The sequence below is a fragment of the Centroberyx affinis genome, unplaced genomic scaffold, assembly GCF_046629955.1.
Source record: "Centroberyx affinis isolate AG114_WGS23_722 - 3 ecotype Tasmania unplaced genomic scaffold, CSIRO-AGI_Caff_v1 ptg001981l_1, whole genome shotgun sequence".
In the NCBI taxonomy this organism is placed as follows: Eukaryota; Metazoa; Chordata; class Actinopteri; order Beryciformes; family Berycidae; genus Centroberyx; species Centroberyx affinis.
The window spans coordinates 439,866-456,326 of NW_027280327.1; the positions used below are offsets into that span (position 1 = coordinate 439,866).

The 16,461-nt window shown below is 41.4% G+C and overlaps 1 protein-coding gene across 3 annotated transcripts; it reads right to left on the reverse strand.

Moving 5' to 3' along the window:
* Nucleotides 1-789: 789 nt before the first annotated feature.
* thrap3a (thyroid hormone receptor associated protein 3a) lies at nucleotides 790-12,207 on the reverse strand. 3 transcript variants are annotated; one of them, XM_071530798.1, is made up of 11 exons: nucleotides 12,099-12,207; nucleotides 11,819-11,963; nucleotides 7,532-8,455; nucleotides 6,291-6,986; nucleotides 5,794-5,966; nucleotides 5,179-5,290; nucleotides 4,778-4,862; nucleotides 3,826-4,007; nucleotides 3,503-3,686; nucleotides 2,785-2,912; nucleotides 790-2,616 (listed from the first exon to the last, which is right to left on the reverse strand). In XM_071530798.1, the coding sequence occupies exons 2-11, from the start codon at nucleotides 11,938-11,940 to the stop codon at nucleotides 2,364-2,366; spliced, it is 2,859 nt and encodes a 952-aa protein (XP_071386899.1). In that variant the 5' UTR covers nucleotides 11,941-11,963; nucleotides 12,099-12,207; the 3' UTR covers nucleotides 790-2,363. The 3 variants fall into 3 exon arrangements, with proteins under 3 accessions (XP_071386899.1, XP_071386898.1, XP_071386900.1); XM_071530797.1 differs by having other exon boundaries at nucleotides 2,775-2,912; XM_071530799.1 differs by lacking the exons at nucleotides 11,819-11,963; nucleotides 12,099-12,207 and adding an exon at nucleotides 9,698-9,770 and having other exon boundaries at nucleotides 2,775-2,912.
* Between the last annotated feature and the right edge of the window lie 4,254 nt (nucleotides 12,208-16,461).

The following is a 16,461-nucleotide window of genomic DNA, read 5'->3' on the forward strand; positions in this document are numbered from 1 at the left end:
ATATTGAGGATAATGCAATTAAGTGGACAAAAACAAACCATGGAAACTATTTTGCAAATACTCTTTGATCCAGGCCTGTTTTATTAACATTTGGCATCTGACATGTCTAAATACCCACAAATAGATACACACCCACACAAATTTAAAGTAAAGGCAATGGCTTGTTTTGTGTTCTTGGAAGGACTGTGTGTATGTCTGTGTATGTGTGTCTCCATATTGTTGCTCAGCCTGTTATAGTATGTGCCCTGAGGCAAAGTTGCTGGCCATTTATAGAACGCCTTACACTGAAAGCAGGACAGGAGTCTATGCTAGACTGGATTTGAAAACCTATTCAGTGATGTGCTTGAAAAGAGCACAGCAACAAAAAGAAATTGCATAATGCTTTTTTACAGGAAGAGAAAAATGTACAGTAAATGTTGTTTATGGGCTGTGGTAGCAGTAGATAAGGCTCTCTCTCCCTCTCCCTTGCTCAAGCTACTGGGTTGGTCATCAAATATAGAGAATTGTTCCACTCAAGCACTTCCTTGTCCTCCGTGTTGAATATTAGCAAATGAGTCACGATCAAAACTCTGCAATTTAGAGGTGTGTCTGCACGATGTGCTTAATATAGCCAGCCTAGGACGATTTGATAACTCATTTGGGATGCTGCGTTTAGATGATTACAAACATTTTATCCCTTATTGACCAGACAAGTTGATTAAGAAGACATTTTTATTTAGAGCAACAATCTGACTGTTGCAGTTAAAAGTTGCAAGGCAGTGAAAACTGGGAATTGCTCAGAACAACCACACTGTTGGCCACTAAGCAACTCCACAGGAGATTAACTATCTTGCCCAAAGGCAGTTCAACTGTATGTTCAGCTTCCACTTAGATTTTCCAGTTCAGGGATTTGAAACAGAGGAGCAAGCTTGCAACCGCTCTAATAGTCAACCCCAAATTCTTTAATATTCAAGAGAAATTAGAATAAAACACATTCAGCAAACATCAAAGTAAATCATTGTCTCTTTAATTTACAATCTCTAAGAAAAAATCAGTAACAAGACCTATTTAAAAAAAGCAATTTTCCCCTAGCAGGTACATTTTCAACAATTAAATGTGAATCACAATCTGTAGGCCTATACTGTACAATTAACAACAGTGCACCCACAGCAAGGCACAAAAATCGTATAGTGCAACGTTGTATACATAACCTATGTTTCTATTTTTACAAACTACAAACTAAACAACCGCTAATTTTGACCCTCTTATACCGTAATGTTGACACAGTTGCACACAAAGTACTTAATTCATGAAATCATTCTTAGGTGTGACAGGAAAGAAGTTGGCAAACAACAAATAAAACATCACATCAAAACCTTTCGCAACAAGATCAGATTCCCCTTTACAAAGTCAAAATCCTGAATGTGTGGTATGCTGTTTGCTAATCATCTGGCCAAGTACAAAAAGTACAATAAATGTCTGAAGAAAAAAAAAAAAACTTCCAACTTGCATACTTACAATTACTATTATACACTGATAAGTAATATCCAAGATCAAGCAAAAAGCTACTGTAACGTATAGAAATCTGTGACAGCAAACCGTTTCATGAACAATATAATAAATGTTCAGGTAGTTAATAGTGAAAAGAAAGCACATTTACACTTAAACTTACAGTCTATGCTGTCAGCTAGTTGATCTGTTGGGTGTTGCACAATGCAAGACTGCAGAGCATGACCTTTGACCCTTTACAGTTTGGTCCCATTGTTAGATCGGGGTCATTTGTAGGGTGCTGACCTGGCTAAACTCCTATCAGTGAAATAATGTTATTTATTGTAACATGTACTGTCACGATAATCCAGACAAAATATGACACAAAACAACATGCCTTCTGTCAATCTAATGGTGTTTTTTAATGCAGTATATATTATATTACTACAGTAGTTTATCAGGTAGCCTATTCATAATGAGCACAGGTCTAAGGCACAAATTGACATGATCTACTGCATGTGTGATTTCTCCTTGGTACTTCAAAATAAACACGTTTTTTTATCATCCTTATGAGGAAAGTATAAATGTTACCCAAATGCAGGGAGGATTGAATTTACCATACAAAGCAAAGAGATGGGTTACGAAAAAATTCTTTGAAAAACAGCAATTCACCGTTAGACAGTGCTTCTACTAGATATAAGTTGTACCCTGACGTGGGCAATGGTTGTATCAAGTCAAAGTGAGCACACTGAAATGAAAGCATGGAGTTTTCAGTTTTCATAACAATGTCAGAAAACTTAAAACTTTCTGTTTCCCATTTATCCGTCCACTGTTGAGGGATAAAATCACTGGGCCAGATCCCATAAGGACATCGAAGACGATCAGGATTCCCACTCTCACTGCTCAAGTATTCTCTGGGCCTCCGTCGGTTTCTCCCTCGTTATGGTCCTGCTCTGTTTCCTCATCCTGTGCGTCACCTTGCTCCCCGTTGACCTGGAACCTCTCGCGGGCCCATTTGGGGCTCTTGCTGTTGGGGCCGACGTTGGCTTTGCGGATGATGAACCGCGCCCTGCCGTGCGTGAAGCTTCCCCGTCCGCGCCCCCGGTTGTCCAGCCACTTGTTCTCTCCCTCCCCGTCTCTGTCATCATGCTGGGAGAAAGGCGGAGAAAGGATGCAGAAAATTAGTTTGGGTTATACTTGGAAGTATTACCTTGTGCTAGATTGTACTGAATATGAGCAGCATGTGAGATGTGTGGCAATAAAATGTGAGATGTGTGGCAATAAATGAAGAATGGCATCAACCCTACCAAGTAGTACTTTTTGCTCTTGGGAGTGTACTCTGGGTCCCAGTCTTCATTCTTTGGTGGCATGTTCACAGAGCTATTATGTGAGCCGTTTCCCTGATAATTCCCTCTGTTCCAGCACCTTCCTCGAATTCTGAATTGCTGTAATTTTAGGAAAGGACAAAGAATTGAAAAAGACCCTTGAGATGGAGTGGACTAAAAATTACATTAATTGTGAATCATAAATGTTGAAGGTAGCTCTCCAAACCAACCTGATCTCACAAAAATATGTGAAATAAACACGACTTGTTAACACTAAATGCCTTCAATGAAAGCGACTGGGGTTCAATTCCCAGTTTGTACGAAGGGAATTCCTACTGTGAGTGAGATTTAAATTTTTAGCTAAAGTTTTTCTTCTTTAACCACGAGCAAAGCCTTTTCCTAACCTTAACCAAGTTGGTTTACTTGCCTAACCATCACCTTAACCCAAACCTTAACCAAAGTTGTTTTACTTGCCTAAACATAACCATTAGCTAACCTTTAGCAGAAAATGCTGTGTCCAATTTGTGTTGTTGTCACAGAATCCAGTTTGTGGTGGAGGAATGTCATTTTCACATAATTTGTGTCCACAGCATGTAAATCTGTTCTCATGTGCTCATTTCACAACTTTTTTATGAGATCACATTGCTCCAAACTATGTTCCTCCACAGAGGAGGGTGAACTCCATGAGAAAAACCAGGAGTTGGACTTACAAATCCTCCACGAGGCCTCCCTCTTTCAACAGGTCCACTAGAGTTCCTTGGACCCAATCGGGCCCTGTTAAAGCCTTCCTCTTTGGGGTCTGACTTGTCATGGGGGAAATCTTCTTCCCTGTGGGATTTACAGGATGAGGAAGAAGAAGACGAACTGGAACGAGAGCGCTTCTTTTTACTTTTCCTAAAAGGAGAAATGATACACACAATACCCCCCCAAACACCCAACAGGTAAGTTTATAGTGTAGAGTAGATGAGCAGCAGTATGCAAAGTAACTGTGGATAGTTTGAAAGAATAAAAAATGCAGGACAGGTGCACATACTTGGACTTCTTGTGGCGTTTGGAGGACTTTTCCACAGATCTCTCTCTACTAGAATCTGGGGAACCTCCTATATCTCTCCCCCCGTCCTGATTATAATCTCTTTCATGGGCAGAGTATTTTTTGCGGCGTTCAATATCCAAACGCAGGTCCATTGAGTCACCCTTCATTTTTTCCCCAACGTCCTGAGCAAATCAAAACAAAACACAGCGTCGTGGACAGACTTTGGGTTAGCAAGGGGATGCTCTCAGTCCGCTCTCAGCCAAGCTGGCCTGTAAACTAAATAAGAGGGGCCAAGGGAGAAGGGAAAACCCTGGTAACAGCCAGTTTAATGGACATGGTGGGAGTTTGACTGGCATGACTAAAAACAAGCCATTCTGGAATGAGTTTTCCAGTGCACTAAACATATTGAACCACAACAAGCTAGGACCATTCATGCTAATTTGAGTTTACTCATTTTCACGCTGTTTTTTTAGTAATAGTTGCCTTTTTCATTCAGAAACGCTTGAGTGTCTGTTTCCATGCGCATCAATAACTGAAATATTATGAGATTTAATTCAAAACTTAAGCATGTAAATATAAGCACAAGTGCATGTAGTGCTTGCTGTTGGTTATTTCCGTTCCTTATTTTTCAAAGAATACTTACTATGATATTTGCTTAGAGTCCTTTGAACAGCTTGGGCACAGGAGCTTCCATTTCTGACCCCTCACATTATTTGATTCAATAGCCTTGGGCAGGCTTGTACCCACAGTATAACCAATTCACCATACGTGGAGGCGATATATAACACACAACAAACTGAATGTGCCTCATTTTGCATTTGCTTTTCTTAGACTTTATGCATCTCCCTTCGAGGAAAGCCACAGGCTTAAAGAGAATGCAGTCTAAAGGCATCTGGCTCACTCGTTTGCTGTCGTTTTCCAATATACTTCATACTGCAAAATGTTCAGTCACCTTGTAACTGCCATCCTCAGAGCTTTTCATCGCCTCAAAAAGTTGAGAGTGTTTCTTAAAAGCACTTGGTGAAACATCAATTCTCCTACAAGAAAGAAACACATTCAAGACAAGGTAATTTAATGCACATACAGAGGTGTCATAGCACAGCTGCCAAAACAAAACAAAGGAAGATGTGAACAAAATTGAACTGCAAAAACAAAATAACAAAAAAATAGAAAAAAAGACAAAAGGCACAGCAAAAAAAAAACCTGACCTCACTGAGCATGAACACAAATAAGCCAAGATAGTCTGTTGATTTTCAGGTAGGAGAGGCAATAGAAATACCTGAAAGCTGTTAAAAGAAGAGGTGAAGCCACAGCACACTGAGGGTGAGAGGGTCACTCAATAGGCGACTCTACCTGTGTATCTCTGGACTTTTTCTTGGCTTCATCATTTCCTTCTCTGCAGCTTGTCTTTGGTACATGGCGAATCGCTCGTTTAGAGTCATTGCAGAAGGTGGAAAGTGCTGAGCTATACAGGTAAACATCAAAAATAAGGCTTTCAATTAAACTGATAACTCAGTCACCTCTCCATCCAACAGTGATGCTGCTTAGTAGCTTATCAGATACTGAATATTTGCAATACGGAAAATGATTTGATTTATTTCCGATGAAGGCCTAGATGGTTACCAATATTATCATGCTTGCATCGATTCATATTGAAAGCCTTTGCTTTGCTTGCTTTGCTTTACATCCCCCTCAAAAAAGTGTATCGCTGCTGTTGTAGAAAAACCATGCAGCTGCAATTGTGTTGTTTGGTTTTTGCATTGATTTGAGAATTTAATGTCTTTCAAGACATTTGGGCCATTGAGAATGTTTAAAAACCAAATATAGTGTAATTCCAGAAATGTGTCAGTGAGAGAATAAGCATTCTTTTCTTCATTCCTGAAAAACGCATGTTATTGTATTAGTTCAATTGAGCTGTGTTGTAAAAAAAAACATGTCTGAAGTGAGCAGGAAAGAGAGAGGGCTCACCTTTAATGTGGTGGACGATGGCGACAATGTGTTGAGCAAAGAGCTCAGAGGGACTCCTCTGTAACTGAGTAGCCTGAACATGCTGAAAGATGGAGCGAAACTCCTGATCCTTTTTTGAGGATTGCACAAGATCCTGAGATAATTGTCGCTCTTCAGCCAAAACATCAGAGGGGCTGAAAATGAGAAAAAACACAAATGAAAATGACAATTCTTTTGGTTTTTGTCTCTTTCCCTTCTTTCTTTTTTGAACAAAATTAGGCCAAGAACAAAGAGCACGTTGTTTCCTAATAAGATAAAACATTCAAATTAGAAAGTGTTTTTTATCCAACTACGTCTCAACTTTTGTGTTATTGTTCTTTGTTCATTCATATAGAAATCAAAATGACCTAAGCTACAGCTAGATGCTTTATGACTGATGATTTATGACTTCTCGGTTTTCCTCACTGAGGGAAACCCATAGCGAACAGGGGATCAGAAGCCATGTATATGATGCTCACCTTATCAGGCTATCTCCAAGGAAATCCATTCTGACATTAAATTTTGCTTCTCTTTTCCTTGCGGCTTTGAGAGGCGAGTCCTCTCCCCTGACCATAAACATCTCTCTGTCAGAGTTTCTCCTTGATGGTGGTGTAGGAGATGGGCTAGAGGCAGATTTCACCCTCCTGGCTTTGCAGCCTCTCTCTGGGGAGAGATCCTCAAGCATTCCTGCTATCTCCCTCTTGGCAAGGGCAGCAGCAATGGCAGCTGCTTTGTCCTGCTTTCGGCTGAGGTATATTTCTTCCGCCATGGCATCAAGGTCATTGTTTTTAGCTACCTGTGGGTAGGCCAAGTTCTCCCACTTGCCAAAGCGCTCTTCAAATAGCTCACGGGCTGAACAAGTGACCTTGCACTTTGGCTTGGAAGACTCATCCCCATTGCGCCAATCTTTGCAAAGTGACTTTGACTGGGGCTTGATTATCATCTCCTCCTCTTCCTCCCCATCACCAGACAGAAAAGGAGAAGCTTTCAAAAAGCTGCTCAAAGACACTTCGTCATCAAAGTCCTCTTTGTATTTTCTTGACACTGAGTCACAGATACCCGCAGATGTCTTGCCATTCGCTTTCCCTTTCTCCATATCCACATCATTTGCTTCATTGTTGTTGCTTTTTTCCCAAGCAGATTTTGCTTTCTTATTATTGTGCTCCTCCAAAAACCTGAACAATAGCAAAGACAAAAAGAGCTGTATCTAACTGAGCATGCTACTTATGAAACAACTTCATGAATCAAACTTAGAGTGAATTCATCATATTAAAAGATGTCTCAATGGGGCCTCTACAAATAAGACATTTTGGAAAATAGCAATGAAATATGTCAGGAAAATCTTTGATCTGCAAAAATAAAGACATAATGACATAAGGGATGGCAATGAAAAGCAGTGCTGATTGGCAAAGCAAATATGACTTTTCTTCTCACTAAATCTTATTTTAGTTTGTTATGACTACCATCATTTCCCCAAAGGGTGTAGAGCCAAGGAAAAATACCAGGGGCAAATTATTGTGTGGTGTATGAAAAAAATCAGAGGAACGAGGGAACACTGACTTCTGAAAGAAAATAAAAGTCCCCCAGACCAATGCATGTGAAAGCAATTAAGAGCTAAATAAAGTTTTATTTCATAATGTGAAATCTACACTTATAAACCCTTCAGTTTGCTAAAAGCGTTGGAATTTAGACTAAGAAAGAAGAGCAAAATCAGGCTTACTTTTTGAAGGCAATGGAGATTGCTGCTTTATCTCCATCCAGGTTGTCATCTTTGGAGAAGAAGTCAAAACTGGAAAACATAGTTGTGGGGCTTTCCTGTAAGGGGCTTTTGGTAGAAGATGAGCTACCCACCATCTGCCATGAGGGGGCGCCATTGCTGGTGTCATTGGTGCTTTTACGGGAGGGACTAGACTGGTTAGTAGTTTGGGTGATCTGACCATCAATAACAGCTGAGCATGCCAGAGTGCTGTCCCTCTTGGGACTGTTGCTGTAGTCTGGTAGACCCTGCCAGTTCCCTCCAGTCTTTCCACCAGCTGAACCTTCTTTGACGCCTCCTGCCGACACACCGGCGAGCTCCACCGGCTCCCCATCTCCTCCTCCCCTCTGGACACCCTTGGAGGCCGAGTGCTCCTCTTTCACATCCTTGGAGTTCTGTTTAGCCAGCCCCAAGGCTGACCTGCATTTTGGAGAGGAGGAGTGCGAGGACGAGGAAGACTGCTGAGAGTGTCTGGATATGGGTGAAGAGGACCGGTCAGAATGGTGAGAGTGACTGTGAGGGTGAGGGCTCCCAGAGCGTTTCTTGGGGCTGTGTGAGCGTCCTCGTGAATGGTTTTGCTGCTGCTGCTGCTGCTGCTGCTGCTGCTGCTGCTGCTGCTGATGATGATGATGCTGTTGTTGCTGTTGTTGAGGGTGCTGTCTGTAGTTCTTCCAGTTGGGACGGAAGTTGTTGTTGTAGCCACCACCTCCACCACGCTGGTAGCGTCCACGTGGGAAGTAGCCCCGCCCACGGCCCCTGAAGTAGTAGGGCCTCCGGAAGCCGCGGTGGTAGCCCCGGAACTCGCGGTTGTTCTGGTATCCCCTCGGATATTTCTTCTCCCGGTTATGAGACGGAGAATGAGATCTTGACCGTGACCGAGACCTAGAGCTGTTAAAGAAAGTAAAGGGAGAGAGAAAGCACGGGATGAACTGGCAGTGCCCCTTAGTTTTTAACACAGTTCTGATTCATCCTATACCCATATCATGAAATCTTTTACATTTGCTGTTCTAAAGACAGGCAGGTCTGTTCCAGGAAAAATCCTCTGGTGCAAAGGAATGATGCATTTTATGTTTCCAGCAGTAGCAACAGGAGTTTGTTTGGAATAAATAGAAGCAGAGCTGGGTAGTTAGCATGAGCAGCGATAGCCACCGTGGCTGAACAGACAAAGAAAAGAGCGCCACCTACAGAAACTCAAACTTCATCAACAGTAAATCCAAGGAAAAAGGCGTCACAGCACTGGACACACTGTTTGATTGACAGGTGATCTGTGGGAAGTGCAGTGCAGAAACACCACAGCAGTGAGCGCTTATGTTGCCAAAATCAAAAACACAGATTCCACGGATTACCACTTTAAACCAATCTATTTGTTTTCTTTCAATGCATCCTAACAAGTCACAACCAACTCAAGCGAAGCTGTGGCCTAGCAGCTGGTAAGGAAATACCACAATACCGTAAAACACAGAAATGCAGTTGCATACAACAAATACTGTATATCAGGTGGAATTAGTAAAACACATGTTCATGTTTAACTTCCATGTTGAGAGGCCACAAAGGAGCACTGGTGAAAAGCAGACATTTCACAACAGGAGTCAGCTCTGAACAAGGCTGTGAGGTCAATCCAGTCCACACGGTGGCTCTAGTGCTCCTCTGATAAAACGCCATGTACTCAAGCCTGAACCTTGAACGAGTCTCCAGAGTCTAAACGTGATATATTCTGTTTTAATCAACGCACATGCTCCCTTTAACAATAGTGTCACCACATTTCATGAAACGCACAACAAACTAGCCACATGTATCTTTGGAATTATGAATGTGACAAATCTAGACCAGACATCAAACTAGTTATGTCGTATGACTTAGGTTTTCCAGTCTCTAAAACAGTCAGTAAGTAAGAACTGCTCAGTTGGTTACCCATTAAAAAAAAATCGATGCATATAAAGACCAATATTACCGAAAAATCGGAAAAGGACTTTAAGAAAATCTGATGAAATTGCACTACTTACAAAAGTATACAAAGTCTATATTACAGCTACATAACACACCATTTGACAGAGCAAACCAGTGACACACTGCAAGCAAAGGCATTCTAAAACCTTAAAAACATGCTGAAAAAAAACACACACGACTCACCTAGTGCGTTTTTTCATTGGAATACAGAGTGTTTAAAGAAGGCAGCGCATCGAGCAGCACTGCACACTCACTGTGCAAACTTCAGACTCTGCATCTCATATGGCCAGCCCCAGTGGAGAGCCGAGTCACATGGCCCATATGGGAAAAAATTTTCTACTCGAATCCTTTGACTCTACGCTTGCCAATTACACAGGCTGGCCAGCCAGTTTAGAAACCTTGGCTAAAAAAGGGCAAGACACACTGAATTAGTACTACTGCCTCTACAGACTACTGCTAAATTCATATTGAGGGGTTCCTCTAAAAAAAAAAAAATCCTGTTATGTTCTCCTCAAACACACAAGCAGTTTCAGTAAAGAGCGCTGCCAAATTAATTATCCCATAATATTTTGCAGAACTGGCATCTTAATGTGTTTTCAGCTTTCAGCAAGACCCGCTAAAATGTATCTCTTATTGTCCAAGTCATTGTGATGTTGAGAGAGGAAGTAAGCTGAATGTTTTGCAAATCACTGATCCAGACAGTTCTACTCCTGTGGCCTATTAAAGTCCTGTGTGAGGTGAGAGTGGAGTAACACTGAGCTCCCCTGTTTTTCTCTGTTTTCCATTATCAGACCGATCAAAATGTTGCAGTGAGAGGTGTTTGATCAGTGTCTGGGATGCTCTGCCCAGGAGATACAAACAAAGAAATGATTTTGTGTGTGTGTTTCTGTGTCTGTGTGTCTGTGTGTGTATATGTGCATGCAGTGTTTATGTGTATCTGTGTGCATTCATGCTTGCATGTGTGTGACAGTGTGACCACACGTACATGCGCACACGTACAAGGCGAGTTCAAGAAGCATAAACTAGGTTCCATCCAAGTCTCTTCTTCATGCTGGTCTTAATACGTGCCGTGCCACTGCCAGGAAATGAGTTGCCATGCCACTTTACTGCCATGCCACAGTCTTTCTGCCAGCAACAGCAGTGGCATCACACTGAAACCACACTTTGCCTTCCAAATGCACAACATCATAGACAGCAGATGACCTTACAGCCAAGGAATTTCCATTTGGGCAATGCCACAAACAACAAATGCAGTGGTTTGAGAGAATATTTCCATATGCCACTGAGGTATGCTAATACAGCATGTTTGTGATGCAAAGAATTTGTGTTTTTCCAACGCAATACAAACTTTAGAGAACCTCATTAGAGAACCTCACAGTCGCATAAAGCTTGCAGTAGCCAATAGCAAGCGTTCAATCTTAACTGAAGCAAATACAGTAACACCTGCTGAACTTTCTCTCTCAAACATCAATTTCCTCTGGATAAAGTGCTCCAGAGTTTGGGTTAGGCCCAAATCCATTAGCATGCTGCACCAGCCCTGTCAGTTGATATGAGAACCAAACTCATAAAGCGCAGGAAAGACACGGCTCTGGAGTAGGAAATCAACAGATTGGTGGCTCACAATAACCCCCTTATCCCGAAGCCCATGTGATAAAATCAAAGTCCAAACTGAAAATTGAACTGATTGTTGACAAATTTCCAGAGTGTTACAAGTAAGCTCCATTTTTTACACAACAAACTAAGATAACATAAAACATAAGGAAGACAACATAGATTAACAATAGCTTGCATAGTTAACCCTCCCATTACACAACTTCAGATTTACTAGACAGAAACTGGAGTGGAGCAAGGCGTATGGATGAAATAACAAGGGAGAACTTCTATGCCCGCGGCACCTCCTGCTAGTTTCCCTTTTCTTCATGGTAACAAGCTTTGCTGGGTCAAAGCATTTACACTTTAAGCTTCAGGTGGGTCAAAGCCATTCTTCATCTAGATGTATAACACCTGTTAAGACTCACTTAGCAATCCTGACCTTGTTTCAGTTTGGCAGGCGTGGCAACGCAATTCGCCAATTCGTGCTTTCCATACACAAGGGCTCAGGACAAAAATATCAGTGCTTGAATAGGGGAAACTTCCACCAATCAAGGGAAACACTGTTTGTTTCACAATCATATTAGGCTTGGTGACTTCCCATTAACATATACTTTAGGGTATAACTGCAAAAGGAAACTTTTTAAAACAAAATTAAGACTATAAAACACCTGTAGACTCAGACACATGACTAGTTCAGAAAATGGAATCTACCTGTAGCGATGCTTCCTGGACCGGGATCTGGAGCGACTTCTGGAGCGAGATGTGGAGCGGGATCTTGACCGGGACCTTGACCGGGACCGAGACTTGGAAGCTGATCTTGTGGATTTGGACATCACTGCAGCCGGCCCACCTCAAACTGCCAGACAAAGAGTTGCACGTCAGGGTTAGGGTTGTAGACTGAGTATTTCGAGGAACAGTTCACTGGGAACAGTACACAACAAACAGTACAGACGAAACAGTACACATGAACAGTAAATGGCTAGTCAATCACCTTTACAGAGCAAGAAGAGAAGGCGTCTGATTGAATATTTACAATCAGTGCAGAGGAATAAGAAATTTAAGATAAGGAGACCTGAGAGTCAAAAATCCATGAAAACAAAACATCCGATTGAGATGAAGCCTTCAAGTGCAGAAACCGGACACCTGTCAGAACGGATGACAGCAGTCTGTCATTATACTGCAGCTGCATCCTTATTCAGTCACTGATCATTTGCATAGAAGGCAGCCCTATTTCAGTCATAACCTGACCTAACATTAGAGCCAACTATAGTATGCTAAATAGTATCCAAAAATACACTTACCGGTAAGTGTACTATTTTTTGTTAATGTTTTTTTTAATTCAGGCCATTGCTTGAGTCAAAATATATCAATCATCTTAAATACTACTAGCCTATAACCTGACTGCACTGATTATTGTGCTATCCATGAAACTGGTAATGAATTTTCACCTTGGAAAAAAAGACCGGGATGTTCAATGCTATCTCTCTTATTTATGAGTCAAAGGTACATCACTTGATTTCTCAGAATGATGGTGCATACATGAAGAAAAGGCTTCCTGAAGTCTCTCTATTTATCCACATTTTGCATTTAGTCGCAATTTTATAATTCTGACACTCACAACCTCCATGAATGTGAGAACCAGGGAAAGTGAAAGATAAGAGATATGAAGATAAGAGCTATATCACTGAGGAAGTAATGAGAGAGCTGATTATGTTTTATGTTTGCAAAATTGAAAATAGTCTTCAGCTTGATGGAAAACCACATTAAGTTACAAGAGATGGAGATTTAAGACTGAATAAAGACCTGGTGCTAAATGATTTTGCTAATCTTTTAAAAAATCTGCTAAAAAAAACGATGATTGTTTGAGTGCCAAAACATTGAATGTTAAAAAAATAAACCCTATTTTTCCATCTGAAGAACCTTTTTCTTTTTTTCTTTTTTTTGTCAGTGTATAGGCTGGTTTTCATTTGCTTTGTCATTATGATGCACAGGAAACTCACTCCATCTTATACTCACTCTTCTCCAGGCCAGATTATGAGCTTTGAACTGACTATAGTCCAGAGATAAATGCTAAAACTCAGTCAATATTATCCTACTGGATAAATGACAAAATAGTTAATTTCCTCTACGGATACCTCACTATTACAACATTTGCTCACGGTTAATGATCTGCTTTGGGCTTTTTGCACTAACATTCACTGTGGCGAAGATGGAAGAAGATCCATCTCTGGATTGCATGATCAGTGGATACAGATCTCAAACATCTCACTTTTTTTCATCAAAGGATGTTAGAGTTGACTCCTAAAGGGCTTCACTTGTTTTATTTATTATTTTCCCAGAAATATTAATTTAACTGCAGATGAAGCATCTAGTCCTTTCCGGTGTCCACAAGGCATTCTCTGTGACATGCGATCCTCACAGTACAGTAAATGCCAAGGATCAAATAATTGATCTTTCATTTCGAGAGGCTTCTTCAGGGGCTTTGGAAGGAGGAAATTGCCGACTAATACATGACAGGGATTTCACGAACAGTGCACGCTAGCACATGGTGGTCCCAGTGTGTATCCTTGCTACTATTTTGGAGAGTATTGAAATGGATCTGTCTTCCCCCGCCTCCTCCTCCTGCTCTATGAACTTCCCACTCTCCTCATTCCAGGCAGCTTGTTGTTTTTGGCTTTCAGAGTATAATTTCCTGAAGGCCTCTGCCTAAAGAGACACACAATTTTGCTTGCAGTGCACATTTTAAGAATGGCATTCAGATGTGCCCCTTTCCAGCATGTAGCAAAACAGTAAATTAAATAAACCCTGACATCTTTTGACAACTTTTTCAGCTTTTCTTTATACACCAGAAGGACGTGGTCTTGTGGGTAATTCTCGAACAAAAAAAGAAATTCTAATGAATGACTGAATTTGTTAAAGCTGTAATAAAATGCCTATACCAAAACCAGCACCTCTGTGTTTCAGTCAGTTTCACATGGCTGAAAATACTTTCTTAGAAACTCCTGAAAGATTGTCAGCAGAAACTGTATACAGAAACAGAAACACAATTATGCAAAGCTGGGGTTGATAGAGTTACTATTTTTTTTTTATTGCTTTATTAACTTGCAGAGTCTTATTTAGCGAAGAAATGCTCTACCTGAGAGTGTGAATTGTTTATTTTAGTGAGAAAGTGAAAAGGATAAGCAGTGCACAATACATTCCCTGCCTCCAGTAGCCTTCTTAATCTAATAACCAATAAGTGCTGGTAGAGGGGAATGGAGGGATCTGTTTCAATAGCCTCAGTCTGAAACTCGATTGATAACCAGCTGCAGCTGTTTGCGTCACAGCGTGTGGTCTGCAGCCTAATCACTGACATTTTAGTTTCTCAAAAAGGCTGCGGCTTGTTCTTTAATCGTTCACTCCTGGGCTGGCACACACAAATACAGTTACACACACACACACACACACACATTTGTCTTACTATACTTGTGTGGACCTTCCATTGAATATGTTCTCTAACCCCTAACCTGAACCTTAACCCTCACCACTACATGTCAATCCTTAACCCTAAACTTAATCTTAATTTTAACCATAAACCCAAATCCTAACTTGAATTTAAACCCTTAGCCTAACCTAATCCTACACTAGCGCCTTGAAGAAATGAGAACTGGCCAAGATGAACTCACTTCACAAAAATATCCTCACTCTGCAGATCTAAAATGCAAACTGGTCCTCACAAGGATAGAAGTACAAGAGCACACATACACACGCACGCACACACACACACACACACCCCCACACACACAATACAGAGGCCCCTGGGAGCAGAAAGCGACAGCTGTACAATCCTCATCACCTGTTTGTTTCATGTAACGGCAAAAGTAGCTGTGATCAACAATGGCCGGGCAACTCGATATAGCTCAAAGAGTATAAGCAGAAACACTCCACTCAATCAACTGCCCTATCATTAAGACCGGGATGCCACAGTGGCAGCTGGAATCACATTTGCCATCTATATGTATCCCTGAGACAACACCCCCCCTCGGAAAAGCCACAGCAACTGTCATTGGCACAGTCTTTGGTTATTGAAATGTGGGCAACGCTGTCAGTTTTCCCTGAAGACGCTCCACATACCCTGGCGGTTCATGGATGGCAAAGCCACTGAGAGCGCTGTTTCAGATAAGATAAACTCTATGACTTCCTCCTTGGGTTATTAAATGAAACACAGCTGCTTCTAGCCAGCCTGCTGCACTGACAGTTATGTCCGAATGTTTATTTTATTAGTTGGCTTCTGTTTGTCTTCAGGGAACTTTGTCATCCTACAGCTTCACTAATTGCAAGAAAGAAAAAAAAACATTGGCCGACTTCACCAAGAGCTTTTCTGCAACATTACCCATTGCTAATCACGTACAATGACAGATGAGAAAACCATTCAAGTCGTCATCAAACTTGAATGGTTGACTACAGGCTTAATGACAACATGATCCCAGCAGCAACTAACTTTTTGCTAACAGTGCCACTCTATTCTGAGCAGGCTAATCCTTTGGGATCCAAGCCTGTGGAAGGATCCACGCTTTTTGAAACTATAGGGTTTCTGCATGATGTATTCAAGGCTACTTTTGTCTGGAAAATGGCACACCATAGAGCGTCACTGGAGCATCCTCACACTGACGTGCTTCTCAGCTTTCTGTCAACACTGCGTTTGTGGAGCTCGGTTGCTATCAAGAGGGAACTCATCAGCTAAAGGTCCTCTAAATTTTGGTCAGATGTGAACAGACCGGCAAATGGCAAGCTATAGTTCTGTTTTTCCACAATGTGTACAACGGTTGTTTATGTTTTCTGGCATCACACCTTAACTTCTCTGCATAAAATTGAGGGCACAACTGGTATTTTTCTTGTTGATTATGAGAGACATGAAACAAATCCAGAATGCTTTCACCAATTCTGTGGAGGCACCAGCTTATGTTAGCAAGAGTTATTTCACTCAGAGAGGGAGAGAGTGTGATAGACTGAGATGGCGATATTGACCTTTTATGTGGCCATTTTCATCATTTTATAATCTGAAAAGAAATGGCACAAAAAGAGCCAGTAGAGGAAACTGGAGGAAAGGAACTGTGATCAAGTCAACTAAAGGACACACACATAGCAAGTTGCTTCAACATGCCCCTTTGCTTTGACTCATGATCACCAAAATAGACGAAAAACAGTGAAAATAAAAATGAATGTCTTGTAATGCCACTACAGTATGTGCCAGCATACTCCCTTGACTTGGCCACACCTAATCAATTAGCTAGTGTGTACTTTTGGGCAGCAGGTGTTTGTTAAAGAGGATCGACCTCAACCAGGATCCTGGATTCCAACAGGATGAGGCATGG